Raw genomic sequence first — 20,538 nt, 5'->3', positions numbered from 1 at the left:
TCTCCGCCCCTCAGGAGAGGACAGGTGTCTAGATTTATAGAGATAGAGGATAAAGAAATCTCTCCCTGTGCATCAGGGTGCCGTCAGCAGAGCCTTGTGAGGCTGGGTGGAGCCAGTAGTTGGGGGCCCATCCCATGGTGAGGGTTTGAGACACTCAGAGCTGTTGGCGTGTTGAATCAGCCTCAAGAGGACCCCATGAGGGGAGGGGTCCCCTGAACCTCGAGTGTCCTGTAAGGTGGGGACCACCAGCTCACTGAGCCCTCAGAAGCCCCTGGGAGTTGGGTCCACCTCACTTTCCTGAGGAGGAAGTGGAGTCTCAAAGAGGTTCAGTAACTTGCCCACAGTCACACAGCTGGGGCGTGGAGGAGTCAGGCTGGACCCTGGGTCTGTGGGCCAGGAGAGTGTCAGGCGGGGCAGCCCCGCCTCAGAGCGGGATTTCTGGGGGAGGAGTGGCAGGTGTGGCGGTGGTGTTAGGAGGGCTGCTGGTGCTGGGTGCTGGGGGCAGGCCCAAGGAAGAGGAGGAAGCAGGGTTGGGTGAAGGCAGGAAGGGTGAGGAGGTGACCAAGGGTCAGGGGTTGGAGGTTTAAGCAGTTACACACCCTGGGCACCAAGAAAGCATCAGGGGACAGCATTTTAAGTTCTATCCATTTGATTTTCTGAACTCATTGCTCATAGAAAACTTAGGTAATTCAGAAAGGTTGAGAGAATAGAAAACTAACAATCATATTTTCACCATCTAGTGTGTTCCTTTATACTTTTATACTATGACTGTCACAGTTGTGGTCACACTGTAGGTACAGTGTTGTAACCAGTCTTTTTTTTTTACTTAATATTCTAATCATTTTCTGTGTCGTTATAAAGTCTTTGTGGACATCCTGTGGCTATTCTATGATTTACTTAACTGACCCTCTAAGGTTGGAAATCAGCTTTTTGGTTGTAATTTTTAATGTTCGGTCACTGGGAGGAAAATCTTTGCAAATAAAACTTTTGTGTCTGGATGTATCCTGATGGTAGGTTCCTAGAAATGGAATTACTGGGTCAGACCACCTCCCAGCATTGTTGGAATGATACGCCGTTAGCAGTGCAGACACGAGCCCTCTGGAAGTGCAGGTGTGCCCACTAACTGTTCTTTCGTGTGTATGTGTCTCACAAGCATTTATTAAGCACCATTTTCCGCGGCCAGGACAGCACAGCTGCAGCTGCAGGAATCGTGGGCTCGGCTCAGACGTGTGGGAGTGTCTGGTCGCACACCGTGTCCCAGCCCTGTCGCCCCCGTCGCAGGCCCAGGAGCCCGGGACAGCCTGTGGGTCTCTGTGGCTGCAGGGTCCAGGCAGTGCTCACCTGTGAGTCTAGAGCTGCCTGCCTTCCTCTCTGCAACGCTTAGTGGCAAGGAAATACTGGGTGTGTCGTTCCCCATTTTGTCCTTTTATCCATGCCATTCGCAGAAACTTACCAGGCACCTCAGGCTTCCTGGGCACTGTTCCAGCTGCTAGGGTACAGCAGTTAACTAATTACATCCCTGTCTGTAAGGAACTTCCATGCCAGTGGGAGGTAGGGACATGGGAATTGGGAGGAAACAAGCATATTTAATACCTCTAGTGGTGATGAACACTACGGGGGAGAACAGAGGACCGAGAGGAGAGTCGGGAAGGCCTCACCAATAAGGAAAAGTTGGAGAAGACACATGAAGTGGAGGAGAGAGCCGGGTGGAGGACATCTGAGGGAAGGGTGTTCCAAGCAGAGGGAACAGCAACTGTGAAGAGCTGAGTTGGGGACGAGCTTGTACCAGCCAGGTACAGGGAAGGGGGCAGTGAGGCCAGAGTAGCGAGAGCCGGTGAGGAGGACAGGGAGAGAGGCCCCGTGTAGCAGAGTGAGATCCAGGACCCAGGGCTCATTTTTCCATTGGCAAGTTTGGGAGCCAGAGAGCCACTCCCACCATTTGAAGCAGTTCCGGCTAACTCGTGCCTTTCTGTTGCTTGTCTCCAGTGGGTGATCCCACCAGCCTGGGTTGGGTGGGGAAGGCCCTGGGAGCGGAAGCCCAGGCTTTGGGAGGTCACTGGCTCCATCAGTTCTTCAGTCTGCTCCTCTGTGCAGTGAGGGGCTCGAGTTAGGAGACTGGTAAGGACATGTTGAGCTTTCCAGGGCTGGGACCCTCTGCTCTCTCCTTAGCTAAGTGCCCAAGTTAAATCCTACAGATTGTTTTAGTTGAGCTAATAGGAGCGTGCAAGTGCAATTGTTGATACGTATTTAGTCTTTAATATGGTTAGCCTATCAGGCTTGCTTTGTTACAAACTAGAGTCTTGCAGCCAGCTGTGGGTGGTGCTTCAGTAGTGATGAGAAGCAGCTGAGGAACGGAGGATACTCCCCACCGCTGCCCCTGTAGTTTATCCACTCAACCCTCCATTCATCCCGCAGGTAATTATGGAGCACCTGTTGGGTACCAGGCACTGGGTCCTGATTTTTAAAAGACCCAGACTCTGCCTTCATGAAGTTCACGGTCTAGTCCAGCAAGGCCAGCTCTGCCGAGGATCGTGATGGCAATGGTGGCTCCTACCTCATGCCATACACAAAAATTAACTCAAAATGGATCAAGCCCTAAGTATAAGAGCTAAAGCCATGGAACTCTTAGGGAAAAACAGGGCTAAATTTTCATGACCTTGGACTTAGCAGTGGATCCTTGGATATGACACCAAAAGCACAAGCAATAAAACAAAAACAGATAAATCGGACTTCATCAAAATTATCAAGAAAGTGAAAGGCAGCCTAACAAAATGGGAGGAAATATTTGCAGACGCTGTGTGATAAAGGTTTAACGTTGAGAATATACAAAGACCTCCTGTAACTCAATCCAATTTAAGATAAACAACCAATTTTTCAGTGGGCAGAGGACTTGAATAGATGTTTCTCTGAAGATCTACAAATGGCCAGTAAGCACATGGGAAGATGCCTAACATCATCAGTCATCAGGGAAGTGCAAGTTAAAACCACAGGGAGATACCACTTTGACACCTACTTGGATGCCTATTGGAAGTATCGGTAAGAATGTGGAGAAATTGGAACCCTCTTCCATTGCTAGTAGGAATGTAAAATGGTACAGCCTCTGTAGAAAAGTTTGGTAGCTCTTCAGAAAGTCATATAGAATTATCATATGACCCAGAAATTCCACTCCTAGTTTATACACCCAGAAGAATTGAAATGGGCGAAGGCAGATACTTGTACAGAGATGTCATTGCAGCACTGTTCACAATACCATAGCCAAATGGTGGAACCAGCCCGAGTGTCAACAAACGAATGGGCAAACAGAAGGTAGTCTCTCTAGACAATGGAATATTATTCAGCCTTGAACAGGAATAAAGTTCTTATATATGCTACAGCTTGGATGAACCATAAATATTATGCTAAGTGAAATAAATTAGTCACAAAAGGACAAATATTGTATAATTCCACTTGCATGAAATATCTAGAATAGATACATTCATAGAAAGTAGATTAGAGGTTGCCAGGGGTTAGGGGAGGGAGGGAATGGGGAATTATTGCTTAATGGGTACAGAGTTTCTGTTTGGAGTGATGGAAAAATTCGGGAAATAGATTGTGCTGATGGTTGCACAACATTGTGAATGTAATTAATGTGAATGTAATGGTGTGCTTAAAAATGGGTGAAATGACACATTTTATGTTCTGTGTAACTACAATTTTAAAAATCCGTTGACGGTAGTGGAGTATATATGTGTGGCTGGGGAGGGCTTTGTGCGAACTCTCTGTATTTTCTGCTCAATTCTGCTGTGAACCTGAAACTGCTCTAAAAGAATAAAGTCCATTAAAAATTAAAAAGTAGAAAAAGACCAGGGTGGGTAATGCGATGTCTGGGAGGACTATGACTCTGTCAGGAGCCGCGGGGTCTGGGTTCTGCTCTGCGCTGGGCCACCTTGGTCATGGTCCTTGCTGTCCGTAGCCTGGACCCCTCTTCTTGATGTGGGAGCCAGGTGAGATGACAGGTGTAGTCTCTGGCGGGTCCTGAGAGGTGGTCAGGACATGTCTTCCCATCCCCTTTGAGTCCATACTTCCCAGTGTAAAACAGTTGTTCTGCCTAGTAGAAAAGACAACAATAAATCTGGTGGTTTTGCCCAAATTATCAATTACCTGCTCATCTCTCATGCCAGTCGCTGTCAGGTGGTGGTCTCTCCCTTCCTGTCACCTCGTGGCCACGCGTCTTTGGTGGTGGGGCTCGCCTGGGCACCACGTCCTGATGTGTGTGCCTGTGCTTGGTCAAGTGCCCCTTCCTGCTCTGGCTTGCTCTGGGTTCTTTTGGAAGTCTGAGCCCTCCTAGTTAGAAGTCATCTGAGCCCCCAGCCACGGTAATGGTCCCACTTGGTGGGATGTGGTAAAACCATAACAAAAAGATGCCAGTGAGGTGTTTGAAATACCTGGACAAGTGTTTCATTGTGGGAAGATGGGAAACGGTAAGCTGTTGATTATGTAGAGGTTACAAGTACGCCTTAAAAAAAACAAACCTCCCCAAACGAGACAACGCTGCTGGTTTTATTTGACGTGAGCGCCTCAGAGCCCACCATTCGTAGCAGCTGCTCAGCTGAGCTGCTCTCTCCTCCTTCCCCTTCAGGGTCAGCCCCCTTCCCGTGGTCAGCGCCATCTTGTTTTTTTCACAGCTATGGAGGTAGGTTCTGCGCTGCCCGAGCACCTCCACAGCCTAGATGCTGCGAGGCTGACCTGGACCCTCCTAAAGACCCGGGAATCCCCCCCCCCACCTCAGTGTGTCAGTTTCTCTGCCTCGTGGCTGTCCTCATGAGACCCTTGGCTTGGCGCTGGCACGTGTGCCCCACTGGTGAGCTGCCAGGGTCTAGTTGAGCTCAAGTTTATTGAGAAGCCCTGTCTCCTGGGCCCTGCAGTGCACCCCGGCCTCCATCAGGAGTCCTCCCTGTTCTGAGATCCCTGGAGGCAGGTGCCGTGGTGGGGGTGGGGGGGCACAGGCTTGGGCCTGGCCAGCCACAGTCAGGATCTCCCTGGAAGGAGAGCTGTTGGTCACGGGGTAGGAGAGGCCCGGCCCAAACCCAGGGCCTGGCCTCAGGAAGTGAGCTGGCCCACTCCTGCTCTCCCGCTGTTAATCATTAACCTGGGGTGGCTGCCTGTCGAGCTGGAAGGGCCTTTAGACATATTGTTGGCGCACTCCAGCCCACGCCTTTTGTAAAAGTGAGAGGAAGTCACTATGTTTTCACAATTCTGAAAGATACATGTTCCACATTTTCCCTTTTCTGAAGTCATGATCTTCACAGTCAAAAGGGTCCTTTGGGTGTGCTGTTCCTTTAAACTAACGCTGCTGAAACACCTGGTAATTGTCATCTTAGAACAGAGGGCATATGGTAATGAATACCCAGTCATTACTCAGGTTTCTGATGTTGCAGAATTAATTCGAGGGAAAAAGGTTTTCTAGACCATTTCCTCCCTAAGAGGAAATCTACCAGCATATGAGCTGTGGGGAGTGTTGATGAAGATTATCTCAAAGGGTAAGAACGTACCTTCAGTCAGTAGATCGCAGAGACAGTAGTGGGTAAGTGGGGCCTTTTCCTTCCAGTGAATCGCCTGTAATTTACCTTCCTCCTGGCCGTTTAGGCGAGGAAACTCAGTGGTCAGGTATGTGATGTCCGTCACCCCATTTGGTGGCTGACTGTGTGACTTGGGCAGGGTTCTTTGAGTCTCCTCTACCCATCTGTAAAATGGGAACAGCAGTGCTGCCTGCCAGTCCCCATCAGAATGAATGGAGCTAGGAGTAATGGGTGTGAAAATATTTGGAAAACCCTGAAGCCCTGTAAGACCCTTGGCTGCTCCTCAGGACAGGAAGCCTGAGATTGGGAACGGCCCAGGGACTAGGAGGGAGGTGTGTGGAAAGGGCTGTGGTACAGGAACAGTACTCAGAGGAGCTGATGCTAGGTGTGTAGTGGACCAGACCCTCTGCTGGGTTACATACAAGATTGCTGCTCCTCAGAATTACTTGCAGATGGGGAAACAAGACTTTGAAAGTTAACTTGTCCAAGGTCCTATCAGCTTGGGAGTGTCAGAGGAGAGACTTGAACCCAGGAATGGCTTATTCCTTCAGACCTGTAATTGGCCCTGGCCTTTTGAGATCCCTGGCCTCCCAGAGCCCCCAGGCAGCAGTGTCCCTGATCAAAAGGCTGAGTGCTCTTTGAAATCAAAGAATGGATTGTGTGTTTGCATTCCCAGTTCCCAGCATACGGAAGGCCTCAGTGCAAATAAATAAATGCAACGAGATACATTATTTTCATTCCATTACTCCTAAATACTTCTCTGATTAGCACTTTATAAGTTTAAGAGTTAATGTGGTTTCTTTTCATTAATTTTCTGACCCTCCCCCACCCCATCTCACCAAGTCAAAGCCCAGGAAGTTGGACTAGGCTAAGCAAAAATACATTTTATCTTGCTCTCTAGACCTGCTGGCATCCAGCAGAGTTACTGTACCTAATATCACCAGAGATAGCCCTGCGGATTTAAACCTTCCAGCCAGGGGATTTTAAAGCTGGAAGGAGCCTTAGAGGGCTCTAAGCTGGGAAACTGGGCTGAAAAGAAATGGAGTAGTAACTTCCAGGTCACTTGGCAGGTTAGTGACAAATGGGGTGATGTTTTGAGGGGGAGGGGTTGGAGGGTATTTTTCTGTGTTTCCTTGAGATAAAATTATGGCGAGGGCTGCTGGTGGTAAGGTTTGGGTTTCTCTGGCCAGGCTGCTGCTGGCCTCAGACTCCTTGGCAAGAACGGAGTTGGCAGGATGGTCCAGTTGTGAGATTCCAGCTACTTGGCTGGGATGTGCTGCGATTAGCGCATCTCAAAGCTTTCAAAGTGACTTTAGTTGTTTTCTTTTCTGAAGGCTCCTGCTGCTTTTGGCTGTAAAAGGGGTGGGGGCTGGAGCCTAAGATAGAAACATCATGGGCTGACACCCAAATGGGCGTTGTCTGTGCCCCGAGGGCAAATATTAGCACAGTATTTTTGTGAAGTTTATGCAACTTGATTCCTGTCCCTGTAGAGTAAATTTATTCCATCCTGTTTTGCAGTGTGTTTCGGGCCCAGTGGATCTATTCAGAGGGAGAATGAGAAGAGACGGGTAGCTAATTTTAGGTAGAAACTGCTCGATGTGAGACAGAGTCCATTGTCTGTATTTCGAGCTTTCTATCTTGCTTTTTGTCTGTTCATATTATTTTATCCCCTGTTTCATAGTTTGATGGGCCATTGCTTTTTTTCCTCCAAGACTGAGATATCTGTTTAGAATTATTTCCAGTGAGAAGTCCATGTAAAAAATCCAGTTTTGAACAGTGCTGCTCTAGGAGGGGCTTACATGTCAGTACCTTAACCTTGGCACTGTTGAAGCAGAAGCCATAATAGAATCTTGGTCGTGGAAGCTGGAAGTTCATGCCCTTCCAGTGCCAGCCGGCCCTCTGCAGCCTGCTCATTAAGAGTCTTATCCACCTTCTCTGCTTGATCCCTTCTAGGGACGGCGAGCTCTCTCCCTCCCGAGGCAGTCCCTTCCATATTTGTGCAGCCTTGACTATTCCAAAGCTCTTCGGTTTTTTTTTTCTTTCATTTTCCATCCATTGATCCCTTGGAATCTAAAATTATCAGTCCAATGATGGTAGTGGTAATAAGGACCATTGATTGGGCCAGTTGACATACACGTTACCTTCAGTGCTTAAATAACCTTGGAAAACAGAATTTCCCCCTTCTATAGATAAGGAAACTGAGTCTCGGGGAGGGTGAGTGACCTCTGTTAAGTATACACAGCTGAAAAATGGCTAAGCGGGGGTTCCAGTCCACATCTCTGCCTGACGCCACTGCTGCTGACCCTCCCACAGCCTCACACCATATCTTGATTCCTCTTCTGCGAGACAGCCCCTTGGATTTTTGAAGAACCTCATCTCTTCCCTCCGATCTCTCTAGGGTTTCAGTTATTCCTACTGGTAAATCTGTTTCTGTTGGGTTCCTGAAATGGGCATGAGCCTCCCCTCTGGGCCTTTGCACATGCGGTGTGCAGTTCCTGGACGGCCACTGCCTCCACCTGCCCAGTTCCCTGTATCTTGCAAGCATCTCTCCCCCAACCCCATGGAGCCCTTGTGGGCTGGTCCCACCACCCACCCAGCCTACCCTGCTAGGTCGGGAGCCTTCCTGCGTTGTCTGGCGCCGTGGGCTCTCATCCCTCCTAGAACTTGAAACTCCATCCACTCTGTCTTCTACAGGCCCCACTCCCTTGGCCTGGTGCAGAGCAGATGCCCGTAAGTGAATATTGAGGGAGTGAATGATCCACAACTCCTCTGCCAAAGTAATGACAAAGGCTGGAAGGAATCATAAACAAGACGGATGGGCCTGTGAACTTGCAGTCCTGGTCCCATTTGGGGATTCAGCTTGGAGGCTGCTGGGACAGCTTGTCTGGTGGCGAGTCCCAGAAGTCATCTTCCCCAGCATGATTTGGTTCACTTCCTCCAAAGGGGTGTCATCCCCTTTTTCTTCCAGGCTCGCTGGCCTCTGAAGTTTTTCTGTTCACCGAGGTGGCACATAAGGGGGGAAGTTGAGTGGTCACTGTTGAGACATGCCGAGGGGACAGGGGAGAATGAACCTCAGCCTTCTCATGTCCCCGCAGCCCCTGCCACACACAGAGCATCCACGTGCATGGAGAAGCAGCCCCGGGGGGCCTGGGTCCTGCGAAGTGTGTGGTTTAGCTTTGCACCACGATAACGTTTTAAAAACTTGTTTTTTGTAAACTTCTAAAAATCTCATTTAAAAAATCTCGTGAAAATGATACCAAAATTTGAGAGTGGTCACCTCCAGGGTGGGGGAGTTGGGGGGAGAGTCCTATTTGGAAGTGGAATGAGGGGGCTCACGCCAGCTTTTTTTTTTTTTTGAATTGACTTACAATGTTGTGTTAATTTCTGGTGTACAGCATAGTGATTCAGTTATACATATATATATAATATATATATATTCCTTTTCATATTCTCTTTCTTTATAGGCTGTTACGAAGTATGAATATAGTTCCCTGTGCTGTACAGGGATGACTTCATTTAATGTCCTCAGGTTTTACGTGTTCTCTGGTCACTTGGGAGCCAGCTGTGGGTTTCAGGTAGCTGGCCTCTCATCACAGCCCTGGACACTCAACTCCTGGGATGGAAGAGGTTGGTTTCCCTTTATAGCAACATTACCTTTGTCCCAAAACTGCCTGCCGCTCCCACAGCACTCTTTGTCTTGCCCTTCAGGGAGCCTAAAACTACTTCTTGTTATCCCCCTAGTATCAAGTATAACTTTTATTTTGTTAGTTTTGCAAGTGTCATGGTGTCGAGCCTATAAATAAACCCGGCTCCATAACAAGAGAACTATTTGACATTTTGAAGTTGTATGAGAACAAGGGCGCTAAATACAGGTCTCCACTGGGACACAACTGATCCTGCAAATCACTCCACCCCGCTTCCCGGGGGCTCGCCGTTGGAGATCCACTCCCGGAGCAAGTTTACAGGATCTGTGGAATAAACGATTTGATCCCACCGTGGTACTGCTGGAGTATTAGGATTAAAAATTGCAAGCTAATTTGCGTATTGAGCTGTGGTGTTAAGGTGACTTGTGTGAGCATTTTCTCCCAGGTGGTAAACAGTGTGAAGTCAGAGTTAAAAACTCATAAATGCACTCACAGAAGCACTTTTTATAAATAAAAGGTATGAGACACTTTTATATATGCATACCCAAATTAAAAACAAGTCTTGTGCACCAACACCTTATTAGCTATGATTATTATACTCATTACTGGGCTTAAAGCTTTAAAGATGTTATTTAAAATTTTTTCGGTATATAGGCTCAGGATAAATTAGTTTATTGACTTTACTGTTGAATTAGCAACATGAAAATGCCTCCCTTGATGAATAGATTTTTTTTCTAATTTAGCAAATGTTCAGTAGTGATTATGTTTACATTCTAAGCTGGTTTTTAAGACAAGTCAATATATTTATCTTTGCATTATTTTGCTAGTGTTATACTTTGGAAATTAAAGCCAAGTAAGCAGGGAAAAAATGGCAGAAGGTAGTGTTGATTTACAAAAATTATTTTCAGGAGGAATATTAAATTCCATATGCCAGTTTATGGTAATGTGGTTATTAGCTGCACATAATTTAAAATTAATGAAGTGAGAGCTTTTCTAAGATATGGACGCTTTCATGAGTGAACTAAAATCACTAGTTTTTTATTAGTTGGAGTGAGTTTTATTAACATTTGCAAAACCTAATAAATCATGCAAAACGCATGTATCTCTTTTTCTTTTCTTCCTTACAACAACAGTATTTAACTCCCACCCATTTCTGAAAGTGTGCCTAACAGAAGATACTGTGGTCTCTTGTTTTATAACTTGGGCACTATAAATTGTTAAGAACTGCCATCTGAAACATGTGAACTAATTTGAACAAGTCAAGACCTCTGGTTACAAAATTCCGCAGAATTGCATCCTTTTTGAACTGAGTTTATTTTCACGTTGTTTTCTTCCTCTGTGCTGATTCCAGCACCAACATACGGACTGGAAAGTCTGTTGCTGCATCACTGTCTTAGAAGGTGCTTCCCTAGACTGAGTGATGGTGCAGCTAAGCTGTAGAAACCCTTTTTGGCTCTGGGAAGTGACTTATAATACAGACAGGAAAACTGACATGTGGTACCAACCTAACCAAGCCCCTGACTGTAGGCACAGATGGCCAAAACATAAAGGAGGTACCTGGTTGAGAGTTTTCCACTGCCTTCGTGCTCAGTGTCCCTTTAGGGTGCTTATTACAAACGCAGCTTCTTCCTGACAGCTAAAGCAAGGCAAGGTCCTGGTTTGGCTCCTGGATCAAGGGGAAAGAAAGAAAGGACATCATCAGAACGATTCATAAAATTGTAGTATGGACTGTGTATTAGATAAGCGCTTTATCAGTGTTAATGTTCTCAGCGATCATTGTACTGTGGTTATGAAATGCCCTTGTTCTTGGGAAACACCTGCTAAAATATTTACAGGTAAAGGGGCATGATACCTACAACTTTCAAGTATTCAGTAAAAAGCAAGGGAAGGGGGCTGGTGTATGTGCAGGAGAGAAAGAGAAAGATATGTGGCAAAATGGTAAGTTCAATCCAGGCCCCTGGGGATGGACAGGAGTTCTCTTTTTGTCTTGTAACTTTTCTATAAGCTCAAAAAAATTTTTTTTCAAGTATTAAAATGCAATTTCCTGGGTCCTTACTAAACCAGAATCTCTGTGGGTGGTACCCAAGAATCTGTATTTTAACAAGCTCCCCAGATGATTCTTAAGTACACCAAAATTTTATTTAATTCTCTGGTTAAAAAGCGTCTCCTTTTAACCGCTGTCTTCTTTTTTTTTTTTTTTTAGCAATTTAAATACTAAGTATACATTCTTACAGTTTGATCTGATCTTAATCTAGTGCTTGAGAAATGATAAATCCCCATCCAGGTGCATGTAAGTTTCTTCTTTAGCAGAGAATGTCCCACTGACTTCAGAGGCGCGTAAGGAACACTTAGGCCCAGGCTTAGAACAGATTGGAGCTCGGAGCTGCCCCGTGGGAGGTGCAGCCAAGAACCAGAAAGCATTTGTTTTTCCATCAGTATGCGGTCTAGTCTTGAGTGAGTGATGCGAGTGATTATTAAGGCCCTGATCTGCCCCCACCCAGCCAAGACTCCGTTAACCCTTAATGCAGCCCAGTTGCTGTGTTTACAGTGAAGAGGAAGAGGAAGCAATGTTGGTATTAGCAGCTAAACAAATAAAGCATTCATCTTAAGCACGTTAGATACTGGTATTTGGGAATCACACAACTTGAGTCATCTGTCTAGCATGACTGATTGTGTATGAGTGTTTGTTACTTTATCATGCTAGAGAGGGCCCTCTTCTGCTGATCAGACATTTGTTGGAGCTCATAGCCACACAGACACACAAAAAAGAGAGAAGAGAGCTCGCCTGAGTTCACTAGGGAAATGGAGGGAACTGGGCCACAGAGAAGGCCTTCTCTATTCTGGGAGACTTAACTAAGCTGAACGTGGGTGATAAACGACAAAGGAGCTTCACTGTCCACGTTTCCCTTTAGGAAGGGCGAGGGAAGTGGAAAGTCATGGTAGGGGGTGAAGTGTGTTCCTCTGGTGGCCACTAGGTGGTGGCATCGGCCTGGGTCAGCTTGAAGGTTCCATTTGATGATTCATTCTAGCAGTTTACTCACAGATTAGGTGTTTATAAATCAGGACTGCTTTCTCTCCCCTCCCCACCCCAACTTTTGCGCTTTTCAGTTAGAGGTCTAGTTCTTATTTTTAAAAACAAGAATATGAAATAACTTTAACACTTCCTTTTAAAATGCTCAAATGGAGTTGGGTTTCTTTCCAACGTTCTCTCGGGGTGAAGACTGCTCCTTTCCCTTCTTCCTGCCTGGGGTTCCTTGGCTTGTGAAAAAACAAAGGTCCCCCGATCAGCGTGTAGACCCTTGGGAAACAAAGCATCCCTTGTTCCTTGTGTCAGGCTGATAAAAACCTGGTTACTCAGCCCTGACCTTGGGAACTCGTGTCCCGTGTGCCCAGAGCAATAGGTTCCTGCTTCTGGGTCCACTGAGTTTGTAAGGTGTATCACATCTATAAAAACTACGGGAACATTCGTATATCCCTGTAAATATTTGAAATCAGGATCGCCCTGCAAGATCCAGAGTCTACCGTCGGTACCTGAAGGTCTCAGGAGCTCATTAGCATTATTGTTTGTTTGGGGCACATTATGTTGAGACTGAGATTGTCTTTGCCAGTAATTTCTTTAACTCAGGTTCACTGCGGGAAGTATCATTTGTATTTCACAAGCCAATAGCCTACAGGATCACGTCTCTTAATAAGCCAATAAGGAAATAATATACTCTATAAACCGGTGACAGATTAATTACACGATTGTTCCAGGCAATGGGGAGATGAAAGAAAACATCCAAGTTCAGTTGAGATGTACCTTTCTACAAGATGGTTCTAGATAGTGTCCTTCCCACTACCGCTGCCGGTTTAGGTCCCTTGCTGCTGGGGCACGTAGCTTACGGGCGACTGCACAGGTGTTGGCAGGCGAGGTCGGCTGCTCCCAAGGTTATTACTCCAGGAACCGTTACGTGACTGGCACCGCTGCCTTTGAGAGGCGGCCTCACCAAGGCAGAGACAGATGTCCCTTCTCTTGCTGAGATTGCTGCACGGTTTACCACCCCTGCTGACCCGGAGTAGGCTGGCCATGGCAGGAGCAAGTGTCCCAAGCCCTTTGGAGAGCGTGTTAGATGAGCAGAGAGTAGACTTGTTCCGGCCCAAGGCTCGAGTTTCTGGTCAGCCTCTTGGTGGTTAGCCCGTCACGAGATGGTTCTCTCCACTCCAGGTGCAAGAGTTGGATAAAGCAAGTCCTAACGTCCAACTTCAAAGCCATTTCATCAAAACAGACTATTCAAAACAAGTGCAAAGCACAAATAACTTTGTCGGAAAACAAGCTTTCAAGGCTTGGATGTGAAATCATGAGTCAGTATGCAACACAACAGGTTGTTAATAAATTGCCAGGCAAGGGTCACACATTGTATAGGCACTCACACATGCTGACTTTAGGGCTCATAGTATGTACTGGGCCCCCACCGTGCACCAGGTGAGATGTTGCCTCATTCTATAATGGTTTGCAAGTATAATCTTTCATGAAAACTATAATCACAGTAGAAGTTCTGTTGTTACTGTGCAAAACATATTCTAAAGCCGTAACTTTTTTTTTTCAATGCAAAGAACCATCTTGGCTTCCATGTTGTCAAGTGCATCTGCTGAAGCTGAAATCGTCTGTGGTTGGAGAGGCCAACGTGTTCCTGGTTGGGTTGTGGCTTTGTTTGGAATTAAGAGGCTCATAAAGGAAGCCATAGAAACCCCGAGTTCCCCAATTGCTGTGGCACAGGAAACAGGGCTGTTAGTCAGCATCCATTGTCCTGACCGGATTGTTTAAGATACTATTTCAAGACAATCGGAAAACACCACATGGCTCAATTATGTGGTTATTCAACAGCAGGCTGCTCTTGTCAAGGTTTGCTTTGGGAATAATTGTGGGAAGAACATTTCTGCGACTTTCGTGAAAGTCCGCATTATAACGTTGTTAGGTCATAGCCCTTTATGCAACAACCACGGATGAGTGTGAGGGCAGAAAAAGCAGGTCTCTTCTGGGTTGCCGGTCTCCTTGAGTTTATCAGGAACTGGCTACCGGATTATGCTGGGAGCGCAGCACCATTAACCCTGGTTAAGTTAGTGAGCCCCATGACACACATGCTGGCACCGGACACGCGGTGAGAGCAGTGTGAAAACCAGCCCTACGATTGGCGTGCCCGCGCACGTGGCTTTCATTTGGAGGCTCCTGCTTGAAATCACCTTCAGTTTTTTTTTCCATCCCGAGTCATGGTGTGATTTGCTCTCAGTTTTCGCCACTCTGAGAAACTGCCCAAGTCTTTCACACGAGGACCGTCAACGCGTGGCTCAGATTTCGAAGAATCCATACAGTTGTCCCTCGGTGTCTGCAGGAGATTGGTTCCAGGACCTCCCCTCCCCCGACTTGGACACCAAAATCTGAGGATGCTTAAGTCCTTTATATACAGCGGCTTAGTATTTGCATATACCCTATACATGCTTTTGCATACGTTAAGTCATCTCTGGATTACTTGTGATACCCAATGCAATGTCAGTGCTAAGTAAATAGCTGTAAATATGGCATAAATGCTATGTAAATAGTTGCAGGCTCGTGGCAAATTCACGTTTTTCTTTTTCCAACTTCCTGGACTTTTTTTTTTCCTGAATATTTTTGATCCATGGTCAGTTCAGGATGCGGAACCCTTGGATCCATTGGGTTACCTGCATTCTAAGTCCGACCATCTGAAACACACCCTGAGGTTCCTTGAAAACCTGCTCCTCTAGCTGTTGCCGGCCTGGCCCTTTCTTGGAGGGCTTCCCAGAAGGAATGTCATTCTGCGCCACACCCCAGGGCGCTGAATCACCACCTATGGGTGGGGCAGGGACAGGCATATTTTCTGAAAGCTCCCCAAGTAGTTCTGGTGTGCACCTCCCACTAAGAGCCACACTTGTAATGGTTCCATTGTATCTTTAAAAAAAATTTTTTTTATTATAACCCACCTGAAATTCTTAGACAAGGACTAACCAATAAATTTGACATTTAAAATTCAGTGCAGTTAAAGCATTATGGAACACATTTGTTGTCTTTTGATAACTTTTGGTATTACTCAGAAAATGCATACCTGCTTCTGATGACATTTTCATTGGAAAGGGCAAGGTGGAGGTGGCGGGGTGGGTGGCATTTTGTAAGTGACAATAAGTTCCCTTCCACTGCCAGTCCCAGGAATCTTTTTTCTTAACATCAACATTCATCTGCAGAAGAATGGAGGTCTTGCTGGAGCTTCTTAAGGACCTGGAGGGACAAAGGGCGCCCTTCTGTCCTGGATGTATCTTCTATGCGCTTTCATCTCCCTTATGTTTTTGCTGCCTGCAAAACAAAAGCTGTGCTTTTGTGGTTCCTGGAGGCTCGTTTCTCCCTAGTCCTCATCCTTCCCTTGCTACTGATTTCCAAATCCTGATCTCTGGCCCTGCCCTGACACTTTAGTGCTGCTTTTCTGGTTCTATGTGACAGCCCCTCACATTGTGGCCCCTGGAGCAGCAGCTTCGCTGTCGCCCCAGTGTCTGAGACATGCAGATTCTTGGGCCCCACCCAGCCCTGCTGGAATCCGAGCCTGCATCTAAACAAGATCCCCAAGTGATCTGAGTGCACGTTACCGTGTGAGGGCACTGCTGTATGGAGCATCCCCACTCTCATCCCAGCCTCTTTGTCCTGCCTGCTTCCACCAACCCAGGTTTGTCTACCTGGTCATGCTATTTTTTTCCAGACTATAAGTCTTAACTTCATTTTTCATTTCCTTTATTTATTTAGTCACATGTTTATTGACTGCCTGTCACAGCTAGGTGTTGGGGATGCAGTGAGCAAAACCAGACCTGATTCCTGCCCTCGTGAAGCTCAGTTCCTAGTGGCAGAAGCAGATATTAAATACGTCATCAGTTGTAAGTGTGAAGTTATGGTGAGCCCTGTAGAGAGCCTGTAACACAATTAAATGTGTAGTTAGGGATGCCAGGAAAGGCTTCCCTGAGGAAGTGATCCTCATGCTGAGCACTGAGGCCTGAGTAGGAATTAATCAGGTGAAGAGGAGCAGAGAGAGCTTTCCAGGCAGCAGGAATAGCATGTGCAAAGGCCCAGCTCATCATGGAAAGTTTGCAGAAAATTAATTTTTAAAAGAATATTAAACTGCTGTGAAGTCCTTCGTCTTTATCTGCCCTTCCACTCAGCCTTGTTGGATTTACACCTCCATTCCTAAGCTGAGGAGCTTGCCTGGACCCTTGTGCCTCCTGCCTGCATGATGTGACCATGTGCTCAGATGCATCCCTCTGTAATCTGTTAGTCTAACACTTCACAGTGGCACTCACTAGTAAAACCACTTTCCTTACTGTTCCCCGAATATACCAAGGTCAGATTTTAAACTGCTGTGTAATTCCCTCTTCATTCATGTATTTTTTTAAAGTAAATTTTATTGAAATACACATACCAAAAAAAACAACAAACCCACAAATCACAAGTGTAGAGCTTGATGAATTTTCACAAAGTGAGTATACTGGTGTTATTAGCACCCCAATCACGAGATGAGCATCCCAGAGGACCCCTGGTCACCCCTTCAGTCACTCTGCCGAGCAGTGACTGCTGTCCTGTCTTTTGTTAGCATTGGTTAGTTTCTGAGCTTTATATGAATAGACTGATGCTGCAGGTAGTCTGTTGAGTCTGGCTGCTTTTGCTCAGCACACTGGAGGAGTTCATGTTGTGTGTCACAGTGGTTCACCTACTTCCTTTGCTGTAGAGCTATGCATGGTGTGACTGTCACCACGGTTAATCCACTCTGCTGATGGGCATTTGGGTCTTGCCCACCTTGGAGCCATTATGAAAATTCTTGTGCACGTCTTTTAGTGGATAAATGTGTACTTTTCTATTGGGAATGTGCCTAGGAGTGGAATTACTTCACAGAACATGCATGTGTTCAGCTCTAGCAGATACTGCCTAACAATTCTCCAAAGTAGTTGCACTGATTTTCTCAGGAGCAGGGCCCGAGGGTTCCAGCTGCTCCACACCTGGGCCAGTTGTTGGCTTTGTCAGATTTCGTTGCAGCCATTCTGCTGAACGTGTGGTAGCATTGCTTTGAGGTTTGAGTTTGTATTTGACATCTCGTGTTACCGTTTCCTACAGGGTTGCTTATTTTTTCTCTTATTGATATGTAGGAGCTCTTCACATATTCTTTGTGGATGTATATTGCAAATACCCCTGTGGGCTGCCTTTTCTTTTAAACAGTCTTACTCAATAGCTGTTCTTAACTTAATGTAGTCTAATTGATCAACAAATGGCTTCAGATCCTAAATCATTTTTATACCACATTTAGTTCCGTATAAAACCTTAGGGGTAGAATACGCAAATGTATAAAATAGTAAAACGTTAAAAATTGAAATCCTAGGAAATATGAATTAGAAGATTAGACCAGGGAGATCGTAAGACACACAAACAAGCCATGTAATTCTATGAACGTGTTATAATTGACCAATAAATATGGCTTAAAGCTGCTTAGAAGTCAAAACTTTAATGGAAACATGGTCTGTTATCTGGCTGTCATTTATCTGAGCTCTTTGGGCGGTTTTGTGAGGGGGCCAAGGCAGACAGGTGAGGGATGGATGGACTGTGAGGTCCATTCACGTAGAACTGGTAACTTGCACATCAGAGCTAACAGGTATATCTTCTGCTACAGGTTATTCGGCGATAGTTATGACCTCCCGGTTACGTGCGTTGGGTGGAAGAATTAATAACATACGCACCTCGGAGTTACCCAGAGAGAAGACACGGTCCGAAGTCGTCTGCAGCATCCGCTTCTTAGATGGCTTGGTACAGACCTTTAAAGTTAACGTAAGTTCTCCACGCTTAGTTTTTTCTGCATTAATGCCCCTAAGAACTATTTTTCATCTCTTGGGTTAGAAAATGAAGAGAAATCATTTTCAAGCAAAAGCTCAAGATCTCAGGTCTTATATGTTGAGATTGAACAGGAAATACCCTTAAAACCTTTGTTCACGTTCTTGCCTCACCTGGCATGTCTCTGCCCCTCTTCTGTGTGACGTGAACAGATGTTACTGCTTCTGCGAAGTCTTTGACTTCCCTGAGCTGATTCTCCAGTAACGGTGCCCTGTATGTGCTTTATTCGAGCCCATGTCACGCTGCGTTAATAGCAGTTACAACGATCAGGTTATATGTCACTCTTTAAGCTGTGAGCTCCTGGGGAACAGAGTACTGTCATTCCCCTGTGCCCAACACGTGGCACACAGCCGGTGCTGGTTAGCTGTGCCCGTGGTATGTGGGTGGGTCCTGTCTGGAGGGTGGTTTGCCTCCCAGATGGCAGGGCTTGGGGAGGGCTTGGCTTCTTCCCCCTCAAGCCTGTGGCAGAGGCGGGGCTGGGAACGAGGTCTCCAGTCCCACGTCAGCAGTAAGATGCTTGAAGAGTGGCCGTCGCTGCTGCCTCACCCCTCCCCACTCACCACCTGGGTGTTCGTGACCTTTGTCTGTCTCTCCCATCCTCTGGCCAGTCCTAAAGGGGTCCCCTCCAACCCTGGACTGGCTGCCAGCATCTGTCCCAGCCTGGGAAGTTCAGTGTGCGAGGGAAGATGTCAGAAAGAGTGGAGAGGGTACAGGAGAAGAGTCGGGGGTGATAGGTGACCACGGGAATTTAAAGGGCAACAAAAACTGGCCCCTACTGGGGTCTCCCCGCAGCCCCTGAGTTTGCCTCCTGCTGACCCCAGGTCGCTCTGGATCTTGATGGCTGAGCAGAAAGAGAAGAGGGCAGTTTGCATGAAGTCACGGCATGGCAAGTCCCCTATTAAGATCCCAAAGGTTTCCTCCAGTTGCTGTAAACTGACAGCTTAGTTTAGACCCGGCTTCTTTGTTAAAATGTACATCATCTGTCTTGAAGCTCTTCCTCAGCCACTATCTCCTTCCTGACCAGAACATGAGTATTTATTCAACAAATGTTTACCGAGCACCTACTGCGTGCCAGGCTTTGTTCTGGGTACAAAGAAGAAAGACAGCAGTGAACAAAACAGAGCAAAACCCCTGCCCTTTTAAAGCTTACATTCTGGAGGGAGGAAACAGACCATAAACAAATGCGGACTGTCAGGGGGTTGCCCGTACTTAGAAGAAAAATCGGGGTGAGGAGGGTGGAGCGTTCAGAACAGGACAAGAGGTGGGGTTGTCACTTTGTAGAGGTAATTAGGGAAGACCTCACTCATAGGATGATGTTTCGGAGGTGACCTGAGGGAAGTAAGGGGAGGAACCGTGTGGTTTGGTGGAGGAAGCACATTATTCCAGGTAGAAGAAACAGCAGAGCAAAGGCCTGAGGCAGGATCCCTTTACTGTGGTTGCACAACAGGCTGGAAGTGATACAGGAAAAACAGATGTGGGGCAAGAGGAGGGCCGTGTCCCAGGTCTCGGTTGAGCCCCAGGGACATGCCCCGTCAAGTGTGGGTCCTTGGCTTCGTGCAGGAAGGAATTCAAGAGCAAGCCACAGTTGAGTAAAGATAGATTTATTTAGAGAAATACATACTACACAGCGTGTAGGCTGCTTCAGAAAGTGAGAGAAAGGCCATGAGGTGTGTGGGTTGGGTGCTCAGGTGGAAGTAAAAGTAGATACAGACACTCCAGGGACAGAGTGCAGGCTGTCTCCGAAGAGGAAAGAAGAGGAAAGGTGGCCATGAGACACTGTGCTGCCAGTTTTTATGGGCTGGGTAGCGGGAGGACCATTCCAGCTGCCCTGGGGAAGGGGCTGGGATGCCCAGGAATTGGGCCGCCACCCGCTCCTTGACTTTTTATGGTTAGCCTTCAGACTGTCATGGCGCCTGTGTTATGTATGTTATTGATCATGCTAATATGTTACAATGAGCGTATAATGAAGCTAAGTTCTACTGAAAGTCACGTCTCCCACCATCTTGAGCCTCAAGGCCTACTGGGAGTTGAATCTGCCACCATTTTGGTGTTAATTGCTGTGTCATTCCTTGAATGGCTGTGCCCTGCCCACTTCCCTGCTGTTTCAGAAGGGTTTGGGCTGGAGTTGGGGGATTGGGGGGGGTTGTGTAGCAGGACGTGAGGTCAGAGAGATAACAGGTGAAGGGTTTTGGGGTTTTTTTTTCCTAACAGCCATTTCAAAAGATTTTCTTTAATATCATAAAATATTTTCCTGGACAAGAGAGCTAGCAAACACACAGGCACCAGTGTGCTTTTTGACAAGATTATCCCCTACGCCCACATCAAAGTGGACCTGAGAATGGAGAAATGAATACAGCAGATGGTACAAAGAGAAAAACACCGATACAAGGATGGAATATAATAATGTGCTTGGCTATTTTCCTGTGTC

General features: G+C 46.7%; 1 protein-coding gene across 3 annotated transcripts in view; it reads left to right on the top strand.

Moving 5' to 3' along the window:
- Nucleotides 1-20,538, top strand: part of PTPN3 (protein tyrosine phosphatase non-receptor type 3) — a 129,074-nt gene that overhangs the window by 45,802 nt on the left and 62,734 nt on the right. For 2 of the 3 annotated variants that reach the window (XM_006213371.4, XM_072959883.1), the window contains exon 2: nt 17,893-18,047. In XM_006213371.4, the coding sequence (XP_006213433.3) occupies nt 17,893-18,047 (155 nt within the window). Of the gene's footprint in view, nt 1-2,878; nt 3,037-17,892; nt 18,048-20,538 lie in introns of all 3 variants that reach the window. The other variant, XM_072959882.1, reaches the window with a different exon arrangement.

This window comes from Vicugna pacos, chromosome 4 (genome assembly GCF_048564905.1).
Source record: "Vicugna pacos chromosome 4, VicPac4, whole genome shotgun sequence".
NCBI classification, from domain to species: domain Eukaryota; kingdom Metazoa; phylum Chordata; class Mammalia; order Artiodactyla; family Camelidae; genus Vicugna; species Vicugna pacos.
Note: the sequence above shows the minus strand (reverse complement) of the source record. Positions and strands in the feature narration are given on the sequence as shown.